The sequence below is a fragment of the Haemaphysalis longicornis genome, unplaced genomic scaffold (assembly GCF_048455015.1).
Source record: "Haemaphysalis longicornis isolate Haplotype H1 unplaced genomic scaffold, Haemaphysalis longicornis Haplotype H1 scaffold_12, whole genome shotgun sequence".
Classification (NCBI taxonomy): domain Eukaryota; kingdom Metazoa; phylum Arthropoda; class Arachnida; order Ixodida; family Ixodidae; genus Haemaphysalis; species Haemaphysalis longicornis.
The window spans coordinates 110480761-110498170 of NW_027526225.1; the positions used below are offsets into that span (position 1 = coordinate 110480761).

General features: G+C 49.2%; 1 protein-coding gene across 3 annotated transcripts in view; it reads right to left on the minus strand.

Annotated features, from left to right (window-relative positions):
- Nucleotides 1–17410, minus strand: part of LOC144163236 (uncharacterized) — a 292766-nt gene that overhangs the window by 12198 nt on the left and 263158 nt on the right. Inside the window, exons 1-2 of one of the 3 annotated variants that reach the window (XM_077694102.1) lie at nt 2431–2821; nt 1503–1574 (exon numbers count right to left, since the gene is read on the minus strand). In XM_077694102.1, coding sequence (XP_077550228.1) covers nt 1503–1574; nt 2431–2709 — 351 coding nt within the window. In that variant the 5' untranslated portion in view covers nt 2710–2821. Of the gene's footprint in view, nt 1–1502; nt 1575–2430; nt 2822–17410 lie in introns of those variants that run through there. The other 2 variants (XM_077694104.1, XM_077694103.1) reach the window with 2 other exon arrangements.

Sequence of the window (17410 nt, forward strand, 5' to 3'; positions counted from 1 at the left end):
TGTAATCTGCCGGTATGAGTAACCTTGCGGTACGCGTGCGATTACAGGTGCAAGGGTTGTGGCGCCATCCGCAAAGGGTTCATAGGTTTCCTTTTTTACTCTTTTCTTGCATCTGCTACGGCACACCAAGTTAGCCCAATGCGCCGTTGCCTCTCCAATCGATCGAAACATAATTCAATCACACCTTTCACTCGCTCATTTCTGTGCGTTGTGCGGGCTGCTGAAAGTACTCCCTCCATGCGCGCGGTTACTTTCGGATGGCTGACCGCGCGGGGCCTTTGACTGCGGACAGGAGTGATGGTTTTTTGATTCTGATCCGAATACGAGCCGAGTTAGGATTCACACTCTCAGAGTTTCTCATCCGACGAAGAGGTGCGAGTTCCACAGTGTCAGATTCTGCTGTTAAAACGGTAGGGTCGTCATCCCGGAAGCGTGCACGGAAAACTGAAAATATCTGGAAGAAAGGCCATTTCTCAACCATGCTTTTTTCTTTCGACAGGTTACGTTCCGGATGCCATCCATAGTCAAATAAATCACTATGTTCCTTCCCTAATATTTTGGAAACCAAGCCGACACCGGGGGTGCGTCACAGCCAGAAACACCCGACAGTGAAAGGGTCAAAAAGGTAACAAGCCATCTCTTGATCGGCTTTTCATCTTTCAGACCATTGTACCAACTGGCCCATACGTGAGGCAGTCTCTTGCACTGTTTTGCACTTTTCAAATCTCAACGTACCAAATGGGAGGCGCTCAACAGTCTCTTGCACTGCTTTTTAACCTTTAATAGCCTATGACAGCAAATACAGGAAAGAAAGCAGCGAGCGAATTTGCATGAATTTCGCTACCCGCTGCTTACCCCTGTAGAAAGACACCAAGCACAGATACAATTTTCCCTTGAACATTTAAGCAACAGGAACCTCCTGCAGCCAATTTGCTGTGAGGTATCTGCTACATAACAGCATGTTTTCAACCGAGCCAGATTTTTGCAAACCAACAGATAAAACATGTGCTGAAAACCGGTATGACACAATGCCTTTCAACTAGTGTGGTGTGCCTTTCGGTAGTGTGATGTGTCACTAACGGTACGTTCCCATTACAAAATGCATGAAAAAGAGAAAAGGACCGCAATATAAACTTTGCAGTAATAAAATTAACATTCGTAAAAGATTTCTTTTTTTTCAAAAACAGGCTCGTGGTGGAGCACTGCATCATAAATTCGTCCAATGGGTTGACTCCTGAAATTTTCAATATTTTGGCACTACCACGTATAATGTTGAGCCAGGACAGTTGGGTGCACTCACATACAGCTTTGTTTCGAGAGGCAGTTGATTTCAAAACTTGGAGTCAAATAAATTCCACGTGAAACATTCTAGTCTCGACATCTAGCAACAAACAGCTAGGTTCTAGCATCAGTGCAACAAAATGATTAAATTTGAAGCAGCCAGTGGTAAGGATGTTTTCAATATTGAAAAGCGTGACATTAAGAACGTTTGTCAAGCTCACCTCTCGTTTCACAAGCCCGGCCAGGTCGTCTAGCCTTCGAGTTGCTATCAATGAGAGAACGGTCGACATGGCCTGAAGAGAAAACGAAATTCAGGTGACAGCAGAGCATACATAATAGCAAAACACATGCGCTGCTCGGCGTGAATGCGACAAACAAGTATTGTGGTGCGTCACAAATGTGTAACTAGAATGAAATTAGTTTTTGCATCCTGAACAGCTGAATGAGACGTAAAAACACCGCACAAAACTGCTTAATTTAGGCGCGCAAAAACTCGCCTCTAAGGCGTCGACGCTTGCAGTGCCTTAATTTATTCTTCACTGCAGTCTCTGCAAGGCTACGTGAGGTTAAACTTGTCAGTAATGAGTATAATGACTTTAGACGTCAGGACCATCTTCATACTGTGATGACGTACAGGGGGGGTTCAAAGGAGTGCACAGCCTCCGGCACATGCTGCACCATCTGGCTGCAAATCCAGTAAACTGCGCGCATGCGTACTTCTTCGAGAACGTTTGAGAGGGTTTGCTAGCTGCAATCAGCCTGCTGCGCGCTTGGCTCCCGAATGTAGTAGATAACATGATGCCCAGTGGCGACAGAGCATAAAAAGACGCCTCAATATAAATGACCGGCATCGCTTGTTTATCGAGCATCTCCCCTAACAGTAGACCACACTCTCAAACGCCCTGAAATAACTACGCATGCGCGCAGTTTACTGACAGTGCAGCGAGACGGTTCGGAATGCGTCGGGGGCCGAGTGCTCCGTTGTTCGTATTTCTTTTTAATCCACCCCTGTACCATTTGAGCGAATTCAACGTTACAACTCGTAACCTCTAGTCGTGAAGAACCGTTAACAAATTCCTTGATAGTTGTGAAGCCTTAATTGGCTCTTTTTATCAGGCATGAATTACGCACACAGGGTGCAGTACATACTTGTCTGCATCCTTCCAAAAACTCAGACCTGTTGAACTCTGGATCCCACTGGTTCTTCAGGTACATAAAATCGAAGAAGAGGCTCAGCCATCGGAACGGGTTTTGCAGAACAAACGATCTTCCTTTGCGTTGAGAATCTGCGTCGCGTCTGCTACGCGAGGTGTGAATGTGGGCCGCGGACAACAGTCTCGGCGTAGCAACGTTGGCTTGCAAGTCTTTGTACAAGACACACCGCGCCGCACGCAGAAATAGTGGCAACCGAAAACTACGGGGGTACATTATGAAGGCAGGGTTGGCGTGTAATAAATTGAACCCAACTGCAGACAGACGTTCAGCGGTCACTTTTTCAACACAAGTAACATGGGGGCCGCCATAATAGAAGCACAGCGTTGCCTGCTCCAGGCCGCAAAAAGGCGGAGTTTCAGTGGTTTTGGTTACCCGCAATAACTTTGGTGAGCGTTGTTTCGAGTAAAAGACGCAAGTTGTGTCCAGTATATGGAGAAAAGGAGACTTAACCTAGAGTTAATACTCCTCTGGACGACCGCTCTGCGTCCCCGGCGCGAGACGCCAAAAAGTTCGACTTTCGCGCAGTGGCTTCAGCAAAGAAAAATAGATTACGCGTGAGCGCGTGCCTCGCGGCGACTCTCAGCGTTGTCCAGGCTTGCGCGTGGGCTTACGCCACATGAAGAGCTCCCGCCTTCGTCGTCGTCGTCATGTAGCGACCTGCGCACCACAGGTCCGCCGCGCCGAAGACTATACACTTTATGCTTACGACTGGTTACTCTCGCCTTGATCTTTCAGTTTTTTTTCTGTCCTTTATGGAGCCAAAGCTCTTTCCGGCCGGTCTAGATTATCTTAATTTTTCTAAGCGCCACGTAATTAAAAAGATATTTATTTTCACTGTCTTCTGCTGATTGGCCGATCCCCTGATTGAGTATGTGCCATGGCTAAAGGCGCAACAACAACAACAACAATCCATCCCTTCACAATCCACACGCGGAGAAGGCCACCGGACCAGCTCACAAAGAAGTGAAGGTCTACCGACTCGAGGATGCGCTACCTGATTTGCCCTACTTGTGCCGACGGAAGACGACGATTACTACTGAATAAAACACTGCAGATACTTTAATGGTTTTTGCTTTAAAATGCCGTCCAAAACGGCTTTGCACTGTTGGGGTCTGTCTGCTTCCTCTGTCCTGGTATAAGGCCGCTGTCAGTGTGGGGAGCGGCTACGTCGACCCACAGCTCTACTCTTTCTCTAGCCTTGCAATGCAGCATTGTGTCCGTGTTTCCTTCCTAAGTCCTGAGGTTTTCGTTCAAGCTGAAATTTCAAGTCGATATGAACCAACTCGCCCAAAACCAAGCAATTCTTTAGTTTTGTGTTTGTTTTTCGGACAGCGTGATTAGGAATTGTCTTCGTGTGCGACAAATATGGTTGTTTAACCCGCCAACGGCTGAGCCGGTCGAGACACAACGGGACAAAAAACCACAGGCTGTTCGTGGTTCTGTAGAAAAGTGATTTTGTTCCGAGAAGAGAAGGCGTTCAAAGATTTGTTTTGGCTAAAAAGTAACAGCTAAAGAAACTGATTTGGGAATCAAGAAATGTTCTATTCGCTGACCGAAAAAGTTCGCGGCGTTTCTTTATGGGTTTAAACGTTTTTTGGCGGCGAAGCACCTTAGGGGATAGGGCTGTCGGCGTCTCCTATCGTCTGATCTATTCACGGTACTAAAACACCGGGACACTTGTTTTCCAAAGCCTCGCGCTAGAACGCATGCTGGGGCGTGTGACACGAAGACAACTTACAGCAAGTCTGTCTCTCATTTAATTGCTGAAATCCGGTTCAACGCAAGAGAGGGCGCCACCGCCTCAGCAAGCGCGCGATTGGTCCTCCCACCGTCGCTTCTCCGGCGCCCAATCAGCGCGCGCCGTGTGGCAAGAGAGAGACTTACAATCTTTGAATACACTTATACACTGCATGCTTCGTCCCTCCACAGGTTTCACGTTTGTGGAGATGGCCCGGTTTTCTTTTTCATCGGGCTCCGGGTAGCCGCACGTACAACTATATCCGTAACTTCCTTTCGAACCGCACGGCTGTTATTCAGCTCGGCGACGTACAATCCGACACTATTTATCTCCCAACCATTGGCACGCCTCAAGGCGCAGTGTTATCCCCGCTTCTATTTAACATTGCCCTAATCCACCTTCCCAGTAAGCTCGCCGCGATCCCGCGCTTACGCCACAGCATATACGCCGATGTTATTGCGCTGTGGACCACCGGAGGCGGCGACGCTCAAATCGAGGAGGCTGTCCAACAGGGAGCTGACTTAGTTACCGCCGCCGCTCGCGAAGTCGGGCTTGGATGCTCACCGGAAAAATCTGAGCTTTTAATCCTCCCCGCCAAACCATCCGGCAAACTACCCCAGACACCCACCATTGAGGTCCAGATTGATGGTAGGGATGTTCCCCAAGTGGCTGTCCTGAAAATACTTGGGCTCTGCGTACAGCGCAATCGCGAAAACACTAAGTACCTAGCACAGCTGACTTCTCAGGTGAATTAGACGATCGCCCTCATCCGCAGGATTGCTGTCCGCAACAAGGGGCTCAAAGAAACGGAGCGTATCCGGCTGATACAGGCATTTGTGCTCAGCCGTCTCACTTACTCCCTCCCGTATCTCTTGCCCTCGCGTACCGAACGCTCTAAAGTCAACTGTCTCATTCGAAAGATCTACAAAACGGCGCTACAAATCCCTCAGAGCACTACCACTGCCAGACTCGAGAGACTCGGCATTTACAATACGGCGGAGGAACTCATTGAAGCCCACCTTATCGGTCAGCTAAATAGGCTCTCATCCACGCCCACCGGTCGCACTCTCCTTGCTACTCTTAACCTAGGCTCCCGGTACCACCCGACATTCATGGCTCCCTCACTATCCGCCCTTTACCGCGCAACATGCACCCTGTTTTCAACAAGCAGCGTAGGGAACAACGGGCACGAGCGCTTACAGAGAAATACCCCGTCCACCCCACTACGGTTTACGTGGACGCAGCTTGCTATCGACGGCAGAACGCATACGCTGTCGCACTAATCAACCATCCCAACACTCCTCCTCTTAACTCCCTAACAGTCCGCACCATCCGACCCGCTGAGGCGGAAGAGGCGGCAATCGCCCTAGCCCTTACACATAGGCCGCCCCTTACCACTATCATCTCGGATTCAAAAACGGCCATTCGAAATTACGCCAGAGGCATGATCTCGCCCCTGGCGCTCGGAATTCTCCTCAAAAATCCTCCTACCGTACCCATACAGCTGATCTGGACTCCGGCCCACACGGGCGTGGGGGGAAATGAGGCAGCACATAGGGCCGCTCGAGGGCTCACCGCCCGAGCAGGCCCTAGCCTCGAACCCTTTCACGGAGCCCTATCAGCTCGGGACAGTCTCTCAACCTTCCAAGACATTACGGCACATTTCCGCCTCTCACGCCGCCAGCTCCCTCCCGCACACCCGGATTTATCCAACAGGGAAGAACGGCTATGGCGACTGGTGCAAACCCATACCCTTTCCTGTCGCTACCACCTGCACCGTATTTATCCTTCCGTCTACCCCTCCCCCAACTGCCCGGCCTGCGGAGTAGTGGAAACCCTGGACCACCTCCTTTGGAACTGTCCCCACAACCCCTATCCCCCCTTACCAGACGGTTGGCACTGGGCTGAGGCGCTGGGCAGCTCCGACCTGTCTACCCAAAGGGTGGTCACGGCGAGGGCTGCTGCGGTCACCGGTACGCCGGTCACCACGATCCCTTAAGGGGCCTTTAAAGGCTCAATAAAATGTTTGTCCTACTCCTCTTTTTCATAGTTAGGCCTACATGGCATAGACGAGCGCGACACTTCATCTCAAGGGATTGGAAGTGACTGCTCATCTTCCTTCGCACGAATATTCTCTGAAAACTGCTCCCAAAATAAAAAAAAAAAGTGAAAAACAAGACCTCTCCTAAACCTAAGTGCCTTCTCAAAATATCTGCACATGCCTACTTCGATTTAAAGAAGCATCACTTAAACAATATTTCCGGGGTTGGTTAAGAAATCTTTATATTCATATTCATATGAATATTCATATTCATATTCACACCAGTCGCTTCAAGCTTCTTGTATATGTTCGCCCATCCGGACTCATTTTAAGGTAGTAATTTTTGTACCGAACTGCCCGCAAAACACTGACATTCCACGCCAACTTCGCATCGACAGACACGTAATAGAGAGAGAGAAAGAGGAACGCGCAGCCCCGAGTGCGGCTACCAGGACGTCACCAGTCGCTGGCGCCAAGAGCCGGGTTCAGCAATGATCATGGTGAACAGCGAGCAGAAGCTGGAATCGGCTGGGGAATCGCAGGTCGGGGTTCAACCGCAGGTTCGGCTATTAGCGCGCGAGCAGCAGTACCGCCGATTCGGCTTTCCAGAAGCCTCGCCCGGGGATTTCCCCGAAAAACCCGTGGTTCGCTGCACATCCCGCGGGGGCCTCCAAATCGGCCCATCAGAGACAACACCCCAGAGACTTGAAGAGTCACCCCTAATAGTTCCCAATTTCTTTCCCATGGAGTGGTTGTGTGTTTCGGCCGTACTCCTTCGGCACTCCCCTGTTTTTCCACCTCACCCGATAAGAAGAAGAGTTGCCAATCTTTCATGCAGGGGAAAGAGTTAGCGCGGACAACCTCCTCCTTATCTACAAGACGTTCGCTCGACACAGGACGCTCCGATCGCAGCGGTCAGCATCGATCCCTCGCTGGGGGGAGGGGGGGGGGGGGCACACACACAGTTCCGTAGCTCCATAGGCTTCCCCGCACGCCATAGGCATTGCCGTGCTTGCCGAGTAAAAACCAAAAGCCGTCCAATACGAAAAACAAGAAGAGGTAGCATGCAGCAGGACTGTCGCCGCTACTCGTGCGCGCAGCGCCGATCGAAGCGCCCAGTTTCTGTCGCAGTCTACGTTGGTCCGATAAACTAACCTCCGCTCGCTTTCACCCTCTACCCTCGTGTACGCGGCAGTACGCCCCCTTGTCGTCTAAACCTTTGGTTTTACTCTGGACCCCCAGCGAAGCCAGAAGGGAGGGGACGTTGATGAAAACTGCGTCAGACCAGAGGATGCCATCAAGGGAACGGCGGAGGTCGATTCGAAGCTCTCTATCGAATAGGCTTCCTTCCCCGCTTGGATGAAGCTTGCGTTCGAAGGTTGGGAAGGGGGGGGAAAGCTGTGTCTCGTGAGTAGATGAGGTCGATTAAGCCCCGGCATGCTGGCGGCAGAGACAACGAGCGGCCCGGATCACTTTCCAATTAAAACTGGGCCAGCGGGGAGCGGAGAACGACCTCAAGGTTGGCGTAAGTTGAAAACAAAAATCTGTCAAGTGCACATTTTGTTTTGTTTTAGTTAAGGAGTTAAGTGCCGAAGCGGTTGGTCGCGAGCGAATCGAACATTTTGAAAACAAAAAAGGACCAACAGGAAAAGGACGCGTAAGAAAAATCATTTGTAAGTCGGAGGAAAATGTTTGCCTACTGCTGTGCAAACGCTCTCGTACTTAATTTTTAGCAGAACCCAGCTGCACGAAATTTGCCTGTACTATACGTAGTCTAGTGCAAACTTAGATTAACGCTTCTCGTTCTTTTTTACACGTTAAAAACGTGGACCAGGATTACGCACGAGGAGATAATTTAACTGCGGAGAGGGAGTGCACAAAAGATGAATTCAACCAGAATGGAAAGGATCCCTGGAGGATCGGCTTGGCTTAAAAAGGGATCAGTGTAGGATTACGGAGAATCACTGGAGGATTAGGGAGGATCGCTGAACGATTAGAAAGGATCGCTGGGCGATTAGGAAGGATCATTGAGGCATATGGGGGGATTCCGCGCTGAGCGACATCTAAAGCGGGGTCAGGGACGATTCCACCACCGATGCACACGGGGAAGCAAATAAAAACTACGTCCACGCAAGTGAGGTGTTTAGCCCTGCAAGCAGCTACGATGCAACACGTGTTCGAAGGAAAGAGAGCTTGGAGGGAGGGATTATTTGCATGCAGCCGCGGTCGGCAGGACCTATACAACGCTAAATAACGCCTATGATCTTCGGGTACGCACCGATAAATGTTCGCTGTGCTGCCGGACTCCCTCTTATAACAGTGCGGACCAATCGGCTCATTTGCGCTAGTTGAACCAGTTTTAGAGATGCGTAATTCCGTCATTCGTTTCGGCAGCGCTGCTGTCAGTGGGTGCATTTAGCCATTTGATTGCCCGGAGAGTGCGAATTGATGACTTTTCCTGCACTCCCATAGAAGAATTGTTTCATGCGAACGAAACTGCCCCCCTTCTCTGCCCGACTCAATTAACAAAATATATATATTTATTTATTTATAAACAAACAATTTTTATACATTTAAGAACTAAACAATTATAAATGGATTTATAAATTTATACGTATAAATGACGTATAAATTACGTATACGTCTACGTTACGTATAAATTACCTATACGTCTACATTATGTATAAATTACGTATACGCGTATAAATTTATAAATAAACCCACCGGGCGGTTGCCCTAACATCAGCACCTGGAATCAAATAAAGTTAGTTCATCATCCTCATAAATAAACAAATAAATAGTCGTAATTAAGACCATCTTTATCATTATAATCGTACGTTCGATGCAAAACAAAGAACACAGTCCCCTCTGATAATCTCCATCATAGCGCCTTTATAGTTCGACGTGCACTTCAGGATCCTACGTCAGCTGAATCCAGCTGACGCCAAATTTCCTCATCTCATCGCTTCAGCTACCATTTTGCTTGCCTTAGTTTCCGTCGCAATCATTCGCTGGCGAAGTTGTAAAGCGCGGCGGTAGACGAGGGACATCAACTTAAAGGAGACACGCAGTGCGCTAAATTTCAACTTTGTCACAAAACCCAACCACCACATATATACCACACTTATTAAGCGACGCGCCTAATTTCGACCGACCAGGAAGTAGTCATCACATTGCGAACAGCACAAATAAAACCGCATAGCAGCTCAGCATAGGTCACGAATAGAAGTACACCGATAAAAACGTTTACAGACAAAGCATTGTCTGAGGCTGGCGGAGACAAGCATGAGTGCGTGCGCCAAAGAAAGACACTCCGGCAGAAAAAAAAAAAAAAAAAACTTGTGGGTTTGAATTTAAAAAAATCTATCTCTTTTGCCCCGAGAGCCACAGACGGTTTTGAAACGCAAATATCACCCAAATCAGCAATGACTTTCGCTTCCGAAATTTCGCCTGCAAAGCGATGATGGTGCTTGGCAAAAACCACATGCTTTTCAAATAGCTAGGGGAGGAGAGCAGCCGCACGTTTTTCACCGTAAAGCGAAGAAGTCCCCATTCTGATTTCGAACTTATAGATGTGCTCCTTCAAACGTTCATTCAGATATCTGCTTCAGTGAGTGAGTAAAAAACTTTATTGCGACGAGCTTCAGAGCTGATGGTTGAGTGGCCGCCCGGTGGAGGGCCTCCGCTAATCCGGGTAGCCCTGCTCCGCGCTGGCTTTTTTTTTTTTTGTGGGGTTTAACGCGCCGACGCAACGCAGGCGATGAGGCGCACCGTAGTGGAGGGCTCCGGATTAATTTTGACCACCTGGGGATCTTTATCGTGCGCCGAAATCTCGTACACACGGGCGTTTTTGCTTTTCGCCTCCATCAGATAAGCGGCCGCCGCGGCCGGGAAACGAAACATGATTTGGCGGGAGAATCAAAATTTTAACTCAAATTGATTCTTTTGTCGGTGAATAAAGCATATTTTACAGCCAGAAAAGCGCTGGGGCACTATAAAACAAAACTATAAACTATAAAACCAAACTATAAAACTATAAAACACTATAAAAGCTGGCTTTGAAAAATTTTGCAAAACTAAAAAATAACAAAAATATTAACAATTACAGAAATTGGCAAGACGTATACCGCATGGCATTTCCACAATAATGTATGTTTCGCGAAAGTGTTACCTGTAATCGTTATAATAGCGTAACTGGAGATAATTGGTCGAACAGGATTTAGAAAAAAAACAAACATTTGGCTGGAAAAAACTCACGTAAGACAGGCGGAATAAGAATGCTACGCATCAGTAGATAATTCTCTGAGTTTCTGCGGAATTTTTTATGTTGGAGCGAGAAGCCATCTTCTCGAGATTATGGGATAAGCGATGGAGATACGGGATCACCGCCACCTTGCTTTTTTCCGCTGCCAATTGCGCATCAGCAGGCCCTTTCATGCGTTACTTCCTGAGTATGCACTCAGCCTTCCGATACCATGGCATGCGTCGGGTAACCTGCTTCTGCCAAACAAACCGTCTGCTTTGCAAAGCTTGGGCCTGCTTCACGCTCGCAAGACATATTCAGGGCATTGCTAAAGCACAAATCACGACGCCTCTTTTGACTAGTTTGGAATAGGCTGAGTGATGGGGAAGCAATGGCTTGTTGGCAATAGGTTCGTAGCTCTAACAAAGCGACCGGCGTGAGAAGAAAAATTACACCCTCTTTCCGCAGGGGAACCCTGAATAGTATGCGGAGCAGCCATGGAGTCGACTGAAGTTCCCATTAGTTTTCAGTTCGTCGTTTCCGTTGAAGTTGAGCTTCGCGTGCCTTCGTTGTATCAGTAGCTTCTTAACGTAGTTTGAATGAGTGAAGGACATAAGGCGCGTTCGTAGCACATTCTCCCGTCTCGGTTTGTAGCGCAGTGGGAAGAGTGCCACGTACCTCCCGTTGCGGCCAGAGAGTCGTGGGATCGAAACCGGGCGCCACCTAACTGTTACTTTTTATAGTGGACTGCGCTGAAGTCAGCCCAAACGCTGACGGGGCTGAAGAGACGCGCATGCGCAGTAGAATGCGGACGGCGGACAACGACAACTAGGGAAAGAGGGACACAGCCCCGAGCATGAGATGCTTCGCATCTAAAAACAAATGTCAAGGAAGCGGATTCTATACTGGACAGGTAGCTCTTACGTGATTTGGAGAGGTGCAAGCTTTGTTTTCACCATAGCCAAAATTTGGCAAACATCTAGTTGGAGCTCATCAGCCGTGGAAACATGGCCACAACTGTCACGGTAGGTCCACGTGAAGAAACCATCCGTCAACACTGCAATGTACCTTCTTCTACAGCTGCTGAAATTCAAGCCATTGCCGATTCGATCATGCTGCAACCCCATTCAACTGACCAAATTACCATCCGCACGGATAGTCAATCTGCCCTCAGAGAATTCGCAACTAACTCGTTACCTGCGCACATTCATCACGAGCTGACATGCTACATGGCAGCCCACAGTCACCTGCACGTATTTCTAGAATGGGTCCCCGGACACCAGGGAATTGTAGGGAATGAAAGGGCTCATGCTCTTGCTCGTGCAAATCGAAACAGGTGTGTGGTGCCTATCCCGACGTTAAACACACCTACTGGACTTGTCCTCGCGCCAGGAGATCACCTCACTTTCTTCATCCACACCTTTTACCATCCCACATTCCATACTCATGGGAAAACTGGGCCGCTCCTCCGCCTGATCTTCGCCCCATCCTTTGGCCTCGCCTCGCCCGGCACATTGCCCACGTGCGGGGCCCTGACACCTGCGGAATTCCCACCTGAACGTCTTCCAGGCCCACCAGAACCACATTTTCGGCAGCCCGGACATGGGCCGCTTTAAATAAAGTTTGATCTCTCTCTCTGATGATGATGATCGTTGGATGTTTATGGCGCAAGGCCAACTGGGGCAAAGAGCGCCAAAACAATAGTCGATGATAGGGGTGAAACCTTAAATACCAAGTAAAATCAGCAAAAACAAAAGTAAAGTCACAAAACTACAATGAGCATGGCTGGTGTATAGGGCCAGATTTCATGATGCGCGATAGGAAATGAGGTTTAAAAACTGGACTTCTGACAAATACTCAAACACGTTTCACGGAAACAATGGCTTCGTCACCTAGAAAAAACGATGGATGTAGGGGAATATGTTGTCTGTAGAGTTCTCTGAAGTGTTTGTGTCGTGTTGTGTGAAGTGCCTTGCATGTGATTAGTATGTGCACTACGGATAGGGCCTCTCCGCACCTGCTGCACTGGGGTATAGAAGATCCCGTCAGCAGATACGAGTGCGTCGCATGGGTGTGCCCTATCCGCAGCCTACCCAAGGCGACTTCCGTGTGTCTGTTGTGTGAGTCAGATGTGTATCGTCCCAAGTGTGGCTTTATTACATGTAGTTTGTTGTCTGTCTGTTCATCCCAGTGTGTTTGCCATGTTCTACGCAAGTGTTGTCTTATGTGTGGCTTGAGGTCTGTATATGGTACGGTTGTTATGTCTACAGTGTTCCTGAGTGCAGCAGCAGCTGCCCTCTCGTCTGCCAACTCGTTTCCAGCGATCCCAGCGTGTCCTGGGACCCAGCAGAGGAGCAGCTGATGCTTCTGCGCATACACAGACATGATAGATTTAAATACAAGATTAACTATGTGGTTTTTGGGGGGTGTATGCGATGACAGTGCGCGAACAACACTCAAGGAATCTGTGTAGATGATAGACTTTGGAATTTGATTTTCAAGTATGTGTCGTACAATCAATAAAATTCCGTATGCTTCTGCTGAGAAAATTGTTGTGTGGACGCTCATGGTTCTGGCTGCACTGAAATTCGGACCATGAGCAGCGCAGGAGACCATGGTGGAGGTTTTAGACGCGTCACTGTAAAATTCTGCAAGTGGGTATTTAAACTGCAGAGACAGAAAGTGCTGCAGTATAGCAGCTCGCGGTACCCGATTTTTGTCAAGTTTCATAAAAGAAATGTCGGAGGAAACAAGACGAACTTTCCAAGGAGGTAAAATGTCTGAAAAGGATGATCTGTACACGTCTAAAAACGAAGCGCTCAGATCCGAGGCTCGCTCTCTCACTCGAAGTGAAAAGGGCAGAGGAACGGATGGGCGATTTACAAAAAGCACAGATGTGGATGTGTCGTTAAAGACAGGATAAAAAGGATGGTTATTCAGCGATGAAATTTTAAAAGCATAAAGTAAGTCCATGTATGTCCGTTGGTTCTCAAGGCTCCACGTATTACACTCGGCATACAGACTCTCAACAGGGCTAGTACGAAAAGCACCCGACGCAAGCCGTAGCCCCAAGTGTAGCACTGGGTCAAGCATTCGCAACGCTGTTTTAGACGCCGACCCATATACCACACTACCATAGTCTAAACGAGACCCAACCAAAGCAGTATAGAGCCGTAGTAGGAGTTCTTTGTCGGAACCATACGATTGATGGGAGAGAACCTTAAGTATATTCATTGTTTTCAGACATTTATGTTTAAGTTTCTTGATGTGTGGAATGAATGTGAGTTTCTGGTCAAACACAACACCTAAGAACTTGTGCTCCTTGTTCACAGGAAGCGACACGCCATTCAGAGTAATGTCTGGGTCCGGATGGACCCCGCGCTTCCTGGAGAACACAACGCAGGAGCTTTTTGCAGGATTCAATTTAAACCCATTCTTGTCTGCCCAGCCGGCAAGCTTCTTGACACCAAGCTGGACTTGACGTTCGCATATTGACATATTACATGATTTAAAAGATATTTGCACGTCGTCTACATACATAGAATAAGAGATTGTTGGTGGCAGTGCCTTTCCAAGAGAGTTCATCTTTATGATAAAGAGAGTGCAACTCAACACGCCACCTTGTGGCACGCCATTTTCTTGGACGTGAACCTTTGAAAGTGCACAACCAACTCTTACTCTGAACGCTCTCTCCGACAAATAACTAACAAGGGTGTTCAACATATTACCCGAAACACCGAATGACCTGAGGTCACTAAGGATCCCATAACGCCAAGCGGTGTCGTAGGCCTTCTCGAGGTCGAAAAAGACAGTTAAGCAGTACTGCTTATGCACGAAGGCATCCTTGATGTACGAGTCAAGTGCAGTTGATCGTTCGTCGATCGCCCCACCCTAAAGCCTGCCTGGCAGCTCTCGAGAAGACCATTGTACTCGAGGAAGTACACAAGCCTGCGATTGATCATCTTCTCGAAGAGCTTGCACAGGCAGCTGGTCAGGGCTATTGGACGGTAACTTGAGGGGAACGACGGGTCCTTTCCCTCCTTCAAGAAAGCCACTACAATGGCCTCCCTCCAAGAGTGTGGAATGTGCCCCGAAAGCCATATTTTATTATATAGATGTAGAAGTGCTTCAAGTGTGTCTGCGTGTAGATGTTGTATCATTGTGTATGTAATGTTGTCTGGGCCTGGAGCTGAGGGTTTACACGTGCTCAGAGCAGCCCTCAGCTCATGTAGTGAAAACAAGGAGTTGTAAGAAGTCTGTGATTTGTTGTTGTCGTGTAGGGACTTCTTTTCACAAGAGGCTTTATACTTCAGGAAAGTGTTCGTGTAGTGTGCTGAACTGGGCACGTGTTGGAAGTGTTGTGCGAGTGTGTCAGCCTGGTCTTCGAGTGTGTCCCCTGTAGTGCTGACCAGAGGCAGGCTGTGAGTTTGTTGTCCTTTGAGTTTGCGTATTCTCGTCCATACTTTCCGTGTGTCTGTGTAGTAGTTGATGGATGTTATGAAGGAACGCCAACTCTCTCGTTTTGACTCACGGCGCACACGTTTTCCTAACGCCTTGGCCCGTTTGAACAAAATGAGGTTACCCGACGTGGGGTACCGACGAAGGACACCCCACGCCTTGTTCTGGGCCTCTCGCGCCCGCCTACAGTCCTCATTCCACCACGGCCTCCGCTGGTTGCGCGGGGCACCAGAGGCGTGGGGAATGGACTTTTCGGCGGCGTCGAGGATGTGCGCCGTGAGCAGTTGGGTAGCTTCTTCAACGTGTAGGTGTCCTATGGATGTGTGGTGTAGTTGGGATGTCTCTGTAAATGTATTCCAGGTAGCTCTTGCTTCATTAAACCTTTTATGGGAAGATGGACTGCTCGGGCCTGTACCTATGTACGTTAATGAAGTAGGGAAATGGTCACTACCATATGGGTCCGTGGCCACACCCCACTCAAGACATGGAAAGAGAATTGCCGAACCAATAGCCAAGTCAAGACATGAGTATGTGTTGTGTCCTATGTTATGATATGTAGGCTGTTTATTGTTGAAAAGGCATGCTCCAGAGGATGTAAGAAACCTCTCTATCAGGCGACCCCGGGCATCCGTACGAGAAGAGCCCCAAAGAGAATTGTGAGCATTAAGGTCGCCTGTTAGAATGTACGGTTCGGGCAGCTGGTCAACCAGCGCCTCGAAGTCAGAGCGCAAAAGTGTAACATCAGGAGGAATGTAGATGGAGCATACCGTTATCAACCTATTAAATATTATTAAGCGTATTGCTACAGCCTCAAGGACGGTATTCAAGGTGACAGGGTGGCATGCTAAGGATTTTCGGGCGATTATGGCCACACCGCCAGAAGAGTGTGTGCAGCCATCCCTGTCTTTCCTGTATACCAGGTAACTATTCAAGAAATTTGTGTGTTTGGAATTCAGATGTGTTTCCTGGACACACATTAAACTTGGCTGGTTGGCATGCAGAATCTCATGCACGTCGTCAAGATTATTCAGAAGGCCTCTGCAGTTCCATTGAACTATGTTTTCTCTTCCCATTATGATGTGATAGAGCTACTGGAGAGTGATTATGTAGGGTCTTTCGGAGCTTGCACTCTTGGGAGGGGCTTTCTGGCCTTCTCTACTGACCTGGACGTCGCAGCCCGTTCCTTCCGCTGCGATGAAAGCCGGAAGGGCTCGACGTCCATGTCATCATCTGATGGCAAGGGGGTGCCCAGCGGACTGGGCCCCCTTGACGTGGTACCCTTTCGGGCGTTCTTTGCCTGCGCTGCCAGTGCCGAAGGCGTGGGGAGCACGACAGATGGCACAGGCAGTGAGGCAGGGGAGGGGGTCGCTGCGACTGCCTCCGTGTCCATCTCGTCCGGGCCCTTGCGTGTGCTTCGGGCCGGTGGAGAGGAGGAAACGGTGGGTGCAGCAGCATCCCCACCGGACGTGGATGCCACCACAGCCGCTGCTGGCTCAGCGAGCGGTGCGGAGGCGGGTTGGGCTGCAAGAGGCAACCCAGGAGGGGGGGGGGGGGGGGGCGGGGGCGGGACCAAGTCGGACTCTCGGTACTGGGTTCCCGCCGAAACAAGACGCCGCTCCGCCCCCCGGCGAGCTGCGTCGGCGTACCTCCCCAGGGGAAAAGAGGCGAACCTCTTCCGCGCCTCTGGGAAGGTGATGTTTTCAGTGATTTTGAGATTTATTATTTTCTTTTCCATCTGGAACCTTTCACACGTGCGGGAGTACGCAGCATGAGGTCCATGACAGTTGCTGCACATTAATTGTTGAGCCTGGCAGTTATCTGTATCATGATCTTGGGATGAACATTTTGCACACGTTGTTTTGCCGCGACAGGAGGTGGTGCCATGCCCGAACCGTTGGCACTTGAAACAGCGCCGCGGGTTCGGGATGTAAGGCCGGACAGAACAGTGAATGAAACCTGCTTTGATGGATTCGGGGAGTGTGGAACGGTCAAATGTCAAGATTATATGCTTTGTCATGATTTGCTTATCATCTCGCCGCATGGTGATGCGCCTCACTGCCGTCACGCCCTCGCCTTTCAGACCTTCGAGCAGATCGGCTTCCGTCTCATTTATCAGATCTGGCTCAGAAATCACACCCTGAGAGCTATTGAGGCTACGGTGGGGTGTGACTCTGATGTCCAGATCTGCCATGCGATTCTGGGTAAGGAGGCTTGTGGCTTGCTGGTGAGTGTTCACCTCGACCAGAACTTCGCCGGTTCTCAGTTTCTTGGCTTGGAAAGACTTGCCAAGGATGCCTTCAAGGAATTTGGTGATAAGGAACACTGACTGGGAGGAGATGGGATTTGACTTGTCAAGAGATTCAACAATCAAGAAGCGCGGATAGTTATCTGGCTTTTGGGATGCAATTGTTGGCAAGGGTGGGAATGAAGCTTC